Below are 9,998 nucleotides of genomic sequence, written 5' to 3'. Positions count from 1 at the left end.
CACCCGGGTGGCGCGGCGGGGCTGGGGGGGTCGCTGGCACGAGAGCGGCGTCACCACCACGGGGGAGTGTGGCGGGTCAGGGGGCTGGCGGGGTGCCCTCATCCCGGGGGCGCTCCGGTGTGTGCCCCGGGGGTGCTTGGTCGCGGGTGATCCCCGGGATACCGGCCATGCGCCCCCGCCGGCTGCCGGGGCGGCCCCGTCCCGCTGCGCCGGCCACGCCCTCTTCCCCCAGCCAATGGGCGAGCGGGACGGGGCGGTGCGCGGGTCCCCGCCCACGTGCCGCCTCCGTCACTATATAAGCGGCCATTTCGGGTGCCCGCCCCGTTACCGGCAGTGCCGCCTCCCGCCGGCTGCCGCTGCTCAGTCCGCTCATCTCGCTTCGCCCGCTCTCGCCTTGCTTTGGTTCGCTTCGCTTCGCCTCGCCCGCCGCCGCCACCCGCCATGGCCGATGCGGCCGTGTCCTTCCTTAAGGATTTCCTCGCCGGCGGGGTGGCGGCCGCCATCTCCAAAACTGCCGTCGCCCCCATCGAGAGGGTGAAGCTGCTGCTGCAGGTGAGCGCTGGGGCCGGGGCAGCCCCGGGGAGCGGAGCGGCGGGCCGGGGGCGGCGGGGGAGCGGCGCTGACGGCCGTGTGTCCCCCGCAGGTGCAGCACGCCAGCAAGCAGATCGCGGCCGACAAGCAGTACAAGGGCATCGTGGACTGCGTGGTGCGCATCCCCCGCGAGCAGGGCATCCTCTCCTTCTGGCGCGGCAACCTGGCCAACGTCATCCGGTACTTCCCCACACAGGCCCTCAACTTCGCCTTCAAGGACAAGTATAAGCAGATCTTTCTGGGCGGCGTGGACAAGCGGACCCAGTTCTGGCGGTACTTTGCCGGTAACCTGGCGTCCGGGGGCGCCGCTGGCGCGACCTCCCTGTGCTTCGTCTACCCGCTGGACTTTGCCCGGACCCGCCTGGGAGCCGATGTGGGTAAATCCACAGCTGAGCGGGAGTTCACTGGGCTCGGTGACTGCCTGATCAAAGTGTTCCGCTCGGATGGCATCAGGGGCCTGTACCAGGGCTTCAGTGTCTCTGTCCAGGGCATCATCATCTACAGAGCCTCCTACTTTGGCATCTACGACACTGCAAAGGGTGAGTTGACTGAAACAGCACTAGAAGGGAGATGCTGGGCTGCAGCAGGTCTGCAGCGTGTTTTGGCAGATGCTGGTGGCTCACCTGCTGTTCTCATCAAAGCCTCTCTCGTGCAGGAATGCTTCCAGACCCAAAGAACACACACATCGTTGTCAGCTGGATGATTGCTCAGACGGTTACTGCTGTTGCTGGTTTTGTCTCCTACCCATTTGATACCGTTCGTCGTCGCATGATGATGCAGTCTGGCCGTAAAGGAAGTAAGTTTCTACCTCCTCATGTAGGAAGTGTCAGGCATCCCTGAATCAAAAGCTGGTTGTGGAGCTGAGGTGAAGGCAAAGCAGTTTGGCTTTCACCAAGCCACGTAGATATCCCCTCCTCTCTGGTAAACAGCAGGATGCGAGAGGAGCTGCGGGTGCAGATGTCAGATGGGGGGCACACACAGGGGTGAGGTATCTGGCAGTAGGCAGGAACAGCAGAACTCGCCCAAGGATGTTGTAAACTAGCATCTCTGGGCCAAGAAGAGACAGCCCTGGCAGCAGGTGCAGCCTGTCTGACTGTGCAATAGCTTATGGGTCTGAAGTGTTGGTGTCAAAGCAAACAGGAGCTGCCTTCTGCTTGAACTGGTTCTTCCAGTGTCTCCTAGGGGAAATGCAGCAGCAGTGTATCTCCTGAGTGATCTTATCCTCTGACACACTAATACTAGAGAAAGTCAAGAAATGGGATGCACGTGAGGTTATGAGGCTGGCAGATGTGTCAGGCTGTGTCTGTCCTGGAAGTCGAGGTCATGAGCATCCGATTCCTAATGCTGTCTGTCTCCTGCAGCTGACATAATGTACTCCGGCACTCTTGACTGCTGGCGGAAGATTGCCCAGGATGAGGGCGCCAAGGCCTTTTTCAAAGGTGCATGGTCGAACGTACTCCGAGGAATGGGTGGTGCTTTTGTCTTAGTCCTGTATGATGAAATCAAGAAGTACACATAAGTTATTTCCTATTGGGAACTGGTGTGTTGTAATGTGTAGTCATGGACTTGTATGAAAACTGTCTAGTTACTAAACAGTGGCAGCTGACATTTATACAGGTTGGCGTGGGGCAGGGGCAACTGCCTGCCCTGTCTTTAACAAGTCATTCCCCCTGACGGGACTCAAACAGTTTCTATTTCAGTCACTCTGGTTTAAAGAGTTCAAAGAAATACAAATCTGAAACCAACTTTCCTTGTGTCATGTTTGTTCTCCCTGCAGTGTGAGGGGAGCGGGGTCTCTGCACAGTGATTGTAGAGGAGGAAGGTGAACCACCTCCATCCTGCATACCTCATTACCCACTAACTACCTGTGGTCTCTGGCAAGTGAACGCAGTGCGGGCTGCTGAGGAAGCTCTGTCATGTTGCCTCCCCAGCAGAGGCCAGCGCTGTAGGCTGGAATGGGGACTGTCAGCTTTGAAGGACTTTCCCAGCTGCTCTCTCCTAGGACTCCAGTGACCAGAGATGATGCTCTGGCTGTGTGCCACCAGCCTTTCCTCTGGCCTGTCTGCTCCCTGGGGCTGATGAAACCTTGTTTTGAAAGCGCCAAGTGCCCAAGTCTTCCCACGGCGCTGAACGCCTGGGAGGCCGGAGAAATGTCTAAGGGGTATTTGCTGCTGTCTGAGGAGCAGAGCTGGCATCACATACTCTGGCTTGGAAAATGAGCTGCCTACCTGGACATGTTAAAACTCAGCCAGAGAAGGTAAGTGCAGGTATTGGCTGCTCTCCTGCAGAGCCGCTGGCCAGCCTGGCCCTCGCAGGAGTTGTGCTGCAGGGATGTCACAACTGAGCAGAGATGGATGGTTTGTGTGCCAGAGCTGGGCTTGCCAGGGAGGGAACTGCATCTCCAGGCTCAACCCTTACCCCTGGAAGTTAAACTTGTCCCAGCCCCAAATTCTGAAGGGAAAGGGAAATTCCTTCATGTTGCTGGGGCAATTTGGGGAAAATGCTGCAAGACTGGGCAATGCGTGTGGCTTGGCCTTTACTCAAACAACTCCGTGGGTCTGTGAGCCACCCCAGTGAAGCTGCCTGGGTTCTGCCCAGGGGGCTGGGGTGGTGTGTGGGTGTTCTCCTGGTCCTCTGCCCGCATCAGCGAGTCCTACCTCACTGCCCCATGCCTTTGGTCCTTTCTCGCTGCTCAGACCTGCTCGAAGCAGTGGATCTCAATCACTGAAACCAATCTCAATCACTGTCTGGAACAGATAAACAAGCTCCTGTGTTGCAAAGGGCGGTAGTTGTTTTTATTGCTGAAATCTAAGTGGGGCAGCCAGGCATGGGAGTGCAGTACCATCCCGCAGCAGCCAGCATGGGCATGCTTGGGTCCCTGTGAATGGGCGTGTGGGCTTGTGATGGAAGATGGTCTCACACCACCCTGTTGAGCCAAGAGCCTTTGCTGGTGCAGTTCAGCTGCCTCTGGGCTCCTGTGGTGTGAGATATGCCACTGCTTGCCATCGAAACAAAATAGGCTGAAAGTTTCTCTGTAAGAAATTAAGCGACACTACAAGCTGCAGGAAACATGCTGGGGGGAGCAGGCAGCAGCCTGGCAGGGGTCTGCACCACAGGGCAGCCTTACTGGGGGGCCCTCTGCTGCTGCATAAATGCAAGATAATTAAAGACTCTCAACTCTTATTGCCTCGTGCTGCTAAACTCTCAGATTTCAAGGGCTGTTCTGAGATGCTGCTGGTTGTTGAGCATGGGGAATGCTTTCCTCTCCGATAGCACAGGGAGGTAGGTGCATGGGTTCTTCCTCCACACAGTGGTGGTGGCCAAGGTGCTGAGCTGGGCTGTTGTGCTGTGCTGCAAAGGAGCTGACCTGGGTGACTTGTCAAGCTACAGCATTTTGCACCGGGCTTAGGGTATAGGGCTGGCACCAAGTGAAGCGGTTGTTGCTACTCATGCTAGTTACTTGTCTTTGGGACTGAGGAGACAAGTGTATGTATCACAGTTTTGTTAGCTCTGGTGCATAGGAGACATGGGGCAGAGCCCACGAGGGGTTTTCCCCACGCTCCACTGCTGGGGGACCCAGGCTGGCAGCCCCTTCTGACCTGGGGCCCCACGGGGATTTAACCTCCCCCTCCTGGCAGCTCCCTTGGTGGCAGCTTTGTCTGGGGAAGCAGACTGCGGGGGTTCAGCTGCTGCTTTTGCCTGTCACAGGAGCACGTTACAGAGGGATTAAGGGCTTTGTTCTTGTGGAGAAACTGAGGCACGGGAAAGGGACTGTGGCCAGCGGCAGGGCAGCACGCTGAGCACAGTCCGTCCAACACAAGTGTGTGTCCCCCAGGCTGTGCTGCCCCGAGGACAGCAGGGGCGGGGGTGTGGAGGTTTCCTTTCAAACACAGTTCTGTTGGGAGTACTGAACTTCTGGCATGTCATTATTTCCTCCATGGGAGCTGCGCCCAGCCCGGCGTATTGGCCCGTTTGCTGGCGGGGAGAGGTGGGCGAGTGCCTGTGGTGCCATTTTCATCTCGGCCCCTTGCCTCATGGTTGTAAATCCTGGGTTTAGGAGCTGTTGACACAGCATGGCTGTGCGTGGGGTCATGTGAAACACTTGTCAGGGCTGGGGCAGGTGGTGAGTGGTGCTGGGTGTTTGGAACGGCTCAGTGCACAGCACCCGCTCAGCGGGGCTGGCTGCAGTGCTGGGGCTGTGGGGTGGGGCCGCCCTTGCTCCCTGATGTCTCTGTGGGGATGGAACCTCTGTGGCTGGGCTGGAGACCACCCTTTGCCTGGAGATTTGGTGTCAGGCCGCGCGAGGCAGGGGCAGTCACCCCCTTCCCCGGGGTTTGGGAGGCGCTAATGGCAGCAGAGCCGGGAGCAGGGCTCTGGGCCTTGCCCAGGCGAGGAGGGGGGTGTGAGGGCTGAGCTGCCCTGCCCCCTCCTCCGCTGCAGATGTGTGTGGGGTCAGGCGCTGACCGGGGAGGACAGCAGCTCAGGGCATTCCGTGGCAGGCGGGGGGCAGCCCCAGGCTCGCTCTGCCTGCATAAGGCCACATTTCTACGTCATGTTTCCACCTTCACATCTCTGCCTTCAGAGCGCCACTGAGCCTGACCTCCTGTAAGCCGTGCCCAGCGCTTGGCACAACTCAGTGTAGGGCCTGAGCGTGGCAAAGCCGAGCCCCAGGGACGAGGCAGCTTGGCTGGAGGAGCAGAAACTGGTTGCATTGCATGGAGTTAACCTGCTCCTGAGGAAACAGGGGCTTGTCTGAAAGTGCTCTCCAGTGCACGTGCTGCAGCTCTCGCCGCGGGGGCTGGCGCCTGGATCCCGCAGGGCCTTGCAATGGAGTGTCCCACCTGTGGCAGAAGCACTTCCCCCAGGAGCAACAGAAACTTCTAGGCTGATGGACCACTGTGATGGTGTCGACCCCTTGGTCGACAGACAGGGCCTTTGGCCAATGAGACATCTTGGTTGAGAGAAGTTTCTGGACACCTGCCATAAGTGACCACAGCTCAGATTCAACTAGATGGGGTATAAATGGAGCCTGCCAGAAACCCCCTTTGAGCTGGTCTCCTTGGAGCAGTGGGTCTGCTGTTGAAGACTCTTCTCCTTACACTGGCCGTCTAAGGAACATTCCCGAGGGACTGAGACGCCTTACCAACCTGGTCTGTGTTCCCTTGTGGGGCCTGACTTTGACACAGAGTGGGAAAATGTGCATTTTAAATCTGCACACAACTGATGCATCCCAGCCTGCAGCTCTGCAACAGAGTTTGCTCCCTCCTTACACCTTATTTTCCCAAAGAAAGGAAGGATACATCCTTTGGATAAGCAGATCTGAGTTTTCCCTGTGAGGGTTGTAAAGCCAGATGGAAAATCTTTATTGATTATGGGAAGTCTTCCATAATTGTGGGAGATGAATCATCTTGTTCATTGCTTACATTATTTTATGATATGTCATAGACTAAGAACACCCTAGGAAACCTATTTTAGTTCAAATCTGTAACATGGTATTTAATCCCAAGTAGAGCAACAAAGATAAGGCTATGGAGCATTGTTATTACATCCCACAGTAGACACAAAATATTATTTCCCAAACAAGGTACTTCCCACAGCAAATCTTAATGTTGTCTTTATCCAAGTCCTTAGTGGCTGTTGCATCCGAAACAATTTTTCCTTCTCCTTCACATTTTACAACTCTGAATACTGTTTTGCAGAACAGGTTAGTTCAGACATGCAGTTGTATTCTACTCTAAATGATCACCAATCTATCAGTAGCTTCCAACTATATGTTTGCACTCAGTGGTGTAATACACAGTTATTGTTTTCAGTAGTTTAAACCAGAGCTGGATTTCATGTTGTTGTATCAGGCAGCATCTGTTTGGACAGTGTAATTCAGTACAACTACAGCTTTCCAGTGTTCAGTAGGAGCTGAGACTTCAAGCTACAGCCAAGCCTGTGCTTTGACAGCCTGTCTGTCAGTCGGGGCGAGCAGCGGCATCATCCCCAAGCCTTGCAGCCGAGTCGTTCCCCACTGTGTTGGAATGGCAGGTCTCTTGGGCTGCTGCACATTTTGGACATATTTAAAATAACAAAATGAACAACAGGCACAGAGCTCACTTTTGTCATAATTTATTTGTTGCACAGTTGACCTATTGTTCTAATACACTCATGGAAATACTACACATTTGAAAACTACCAAAATAAAAAGACAGGTGTCTAAAGGTGCACTGAACTCAGGAAGGCACCCAGCAAAGATTCTCCCAAAAGTAAATACTCTGCCTGGAACGACTTGCTCTAACACTGAGTCTCTAACTGCAGTTTCAGCAAAGTCTCCATCCAGTCCTGCTGAAATGATGAAAATTGGTACCGGAGTATCACTTATGACAGAGGTACTCATCCTCCAAGATGGATGCAGCACGTTGCCCTTGAACGTTGTCTCCTGCTGTGCTTTGTTAACAGATCTCTGATAGCTCCTGTCTCCCAACACCAGCAGATGTGCAGCATTCATTTGAACTGGTTATCGATCAGGGTTCCTTTCATCTTGGCTTTCTTGGCTTCCAACTCAGCCTGATTAAGAAAATTAAGACAGAAGGAAATTATGTCTGGATATGTTTCCCTTCAGTGAGGTTTGACTTCTTGTTTGACCAGTGCAAGCTTTTCACACCAGGAGGAGAACTAGCTCTGCTGACTCCCTCCTCCCCTGAGGCAGAAAATGACAACCACCTTTAAAATCAAAAAAAGCCCATGACTAACTGCACAGGAAACTATTTCATACTTTCTATCCTCAGGTGGAAGCTGCACACTTCCCCCCTGCCCTTCCATCTACCACTCATGTCACAGCAGGTAAGATCAACTGTGATGTTCTCGCCATTAATTCAAGTGACCTTTCCAGTAGCAACTGACCTGGCAGGTCCTCCACAAAGGCCTTAATCTGCCCTGATGCCTCCTGGCAAAGACCTGGTCTGCCAAGCAGGCTTGAGAGCACAGCACAAGGGGTGCTCCGGTTGGCAAAGCCATGGCCTGGTTTCCCCTTCCCTTGTCCAACAGGTCATGGAAAGTCTCTCTGCAAAAGCTCTGCTGGCTGCTCCTCATTTAGCTCTATAGGTAATGGCATACAGGTTTAAGTTCACGAGGACTAGAAGAACATCTCTATAAAACCTATAAAGGACAAGTCACTTTTACAAAGCTACAAGTTACCTATGAGTGTACCAGAACCTTCCTATACTTGTAGTCCTATCTGCAAGATAGCTCTTGTATACAAAGCCAACAGATACCGGGGATTTGTGTTTAACACTGAAAACACTCACCAACTCCTGTAGCCTTCTTTTGCTCATGCCTTTACGTTCCAGCTGTTTCTCAATCACTTTTGCATTCTGTGCATAGGAATCTGCAATCTCCCTCTGCAACATACAAAGTCATTTTGCAACAGCAAACCCCAAAGTAACACCACCTCATCCAAATGGTGAGCTGATCCCTGGCTCTAACCAGGCTGAGACAGCTGCCCAGTTCAGAGGTGACTGTCAGTAGGGGCAGACAAAACTCACCGCTTCAATCTCCTCCTCCTCTTCATCAATTGTGGACACTGTGACAGAACTGAACTTGCCCATGTCCTTTGTCCGTTTGGTCATCATCACCTGGTTGAGAAGCAAAGTATTTTGTAAATCCTTGGTAACAGTTGTGCCATTTGTTACTTCCACTTTTTCAAAGCTTCCAAGGCTTCTCATGCAAGCTGTTAAGATTACCTGAACGCTATGGGTGCCAAAGGAGAATTATCCCCAGTGATTTCTGGGCTTAGAGCTGTCATTATTAAAGTCACTAATACGTAAAAGATGAGCCAGATTTTGAGAATCACTGTACAGACACCAATCCCACCTACTCACAAATTGAAACTTTCTGACAACTGAGGCTAAACATCAGGCACAGTCTAGGTTTCCAAGTTTATTTTGTGTTCCTTTAGCGCTAGCACTCCAAGCTGCAGTGATGTCTGTAAGTGAAAACTCAAGGCACATGGGGAGAAGACACCAAACTGAGTTGTTTGGAGGTTCTGTCTTTTCTCTCCACTCTGGCCCCACCATTACGTGATTTTACTCACGACACCTTTTTGAAAAGCACAGATAGCCCTTTTTACTTCTGTAAAGCAGCTTACCTTTTTGGGGGGTTCTTGCTTCTGTGTATATATGTTTGTTTTCCCAAAACCCTGGCCAAATTTAACCACAGCCCCATCAACAATGAATGTCACGGGAGCATTCTTCTGTTGGTGTTGATAAAAGAGCAGCAGTCCACACCTGCAAACAGAAACACACGTAGCTGCGTGGAAACGCAGATTCGGGATTCCTGTGATTACCTCACAGATTCTCAAAGTCGCTGAGGAGCCAAGAGTCGCTCACTTGCCGCACTTCTTCCTGAACTGCCGCTCGATGCCTTCTGGCCTGGGGAGAGAGGGAGAGGCGGTGAGGAGCGCAGGGACGGCGGGCCCCGCTGCCGGGCCACGGCCCGCTGGCCCCCGGCAGCCCCTTCCCCTGCCCCTTCCCCTTCCCCTTCCCCTGGCCCTTGCCGGCCGCGGGCCGTGCGCACCTGCGCAGGAACACGCACTCCTCCTCCTCGGCGTTGCAGAACTTGTGCGCGTGCTTGGCGGCGTCCATCACCCGGGCGCGGTCCCGCGGCCGCATCGGCAGCTTCTCCAGCTGGCAGTCTGCGGGGCAGCGGCGGGCCGGGCTGGCGGCGGGGCCGGGGCAACAACCCGCCCGGGGCAACAACCCGCCCGGGCCGGGAACCCGCCCTCCGCGCCCCGCCGCCTCCCGGCCCCGCGGCCCGCGGCTCACCCAGCACCAGCACCATCTGCCCGCACAGGCAGTAGTACACGTGGAGCGGCTTCTCGCCATCGTCGTACTCCTCGCGGTCGCGGGTGTCGGAGCAGACGACGGAGCGGGACACCACCTTCGGCATGGCGGCCTGGCAGCGCGGCCTCCCGGCCGGCCCGGCCCCCAGCAGCGCGGCTCCGCCCCGGCAGGGTTTTCCGGGAGCCGGCTCCGCTTGTTTTTTCCGCGCGTTTCGGGGGCGCGGCCGTTTGGGCCGGCAGGGGGCGCGGGGGCTGTCGGTGCGCACCGCGGGGGCTGTCGGTGCGCACCGCGGGGCAACGGCAGCGGGGCCCGGCCCGGGCAGCACGGGGCGATCGCGCACGAAATGCAGATTGCAACAGCACCGCTTAGGCCTGGCGTCATTTCTCTTGACCAACAAGCTCAGCTGAGCTCGGCACAGGGGCGCTCCCAACCCCGGGGAGCGGGCACCGGTGCCCTTCACATGCAGGATCAGGCTGCTCCGTCCAGCGCTGGCTGGGCCACCGTCATGGGCTGGTGAGCGGGATCCCTTGTGAGCAGGATCCCTTGTGAGCGGGGATCCCTTGTGAGCTGGATCCCTTGTGA

The 9,998-nt window shown here is 55.2% G+C and overlaps 2 protein-coding genes across 2 annotated transcripts; one reads left to right on the top strand and one right to left on the bottom strand.

Moving 5' to 3' along the window:
- The first annotated feature begins 97 nt into the window (after positions 1-97).
- Positions 98-2,316, top strand: SLC25A5 (solute carrier family 25 member 5). Its single transcript, XM_080352509.1, has 4 exons — positions 98-552; positions 644-1,130; positions 1,247-1,387; positions 1,953-2,316. The coding sequence occupies exons 1-4, from the start codon at positions 442-444 to the stop codon at positions 2,108-2,110; spliced, it is 897 nt and encodes a 298-aa protein (XP_080208635.1). The 5' UTR covers positions 98-441; the 3' UTR covers positions 2,111-2,316.
- A 4,373-nt stretch (positions 2,317-6,689) lies between these two features.
- STEEP1 (STING1 ER exit protein 1) lies at positions 6,690-9,585 on the bottom strand. Its single transcript, XM_080352569.1, has 7 exons — positions 9,399-9,585; positions 9,151-9,268; positions 8,964-9,005; positions 8,723-8,861; positions 8,121-8,210; positions 7,884-7,976; positions 6,690-7,143 (listed from the first exon to the last, which is right to left on the bottom strand). Exons 1-7 carry the CDS (start codon positions 9,520-9,522, stop codon positions 7,081-7,083), a joined length of 669 nt encoding a protein of 222 aa, XP_080208695.1. The 5' UTR covers positions 9,523-9,585; the 3' UTR covers positions 6,690-7,080.
- Between the last annotated feature and the right edge of the window lie 413 nt (positions 9,586-9,998).

Source organism: Nesoenas mayeri (assembly GCF_963082525.1).
Source record: "Nesoenas mayeri genome assembly, chromosome: 13".
NCBI classification, from domain to species: domain Eukaryota; kingdom Metazoa; phylum Chordata; class Aves; order Columbiformes; family Columbidae; genus Nesoenas; species Nesoenas mayeri.
Note: the sequence above shows the minus strand (reverse complement) of the source record. Positions and strands in the feature narration are given on the sequence as shown.

Excerpts from the sequence above, each read along its gene's own strand:
- SLC25A5 (XM_080352509.1), top strand. The coding sequence starts at position 442 with ATGGCCGATGCGGCCGTGTCCTTCCTTAAGGATTTCCTCGCCGGCGGG. Across the intron at positions 553-643 it reads GGGTGAAGCTGCTGCTGCAG|GTGCAGCACGCCAGCAAGCA; the intron begins GTGAGCGCTGGG and ends TGTCCCCCGCAG. Across the intron at positions 1,388-1,952 it reads GCAGTCTGGCCGTAAAGGAA|CTGACATAATGTACTCCGGC; the intron begins GTAAGTTTCTAC and ends TGTCTCCTGCAG.
- STEEP1 (XM_080352569.1), bottom strand. The coding sequence starts at position 9,522 with ATGCCGAAGGTGGTGTCCCGCTCCGTCGTCTGCTCCGACACCCGCGAC. Across the intron at positions 8,862-8,963 it reads TTCAGGAAGAAGTGCGGCAA|GTGTGGACTGCTGCTCTTTT; the intron begins GTGAGCGACTCT and ends TTCTGTTTGCAG. Across the intron at positions 8,211-8,722 it reads AGCAAGAACCCCCCAAAAAG|GTGATGATGACCAAACGGAC; the intron begins GTAAGCTGCTTT and ends CTTCTCAACCAG.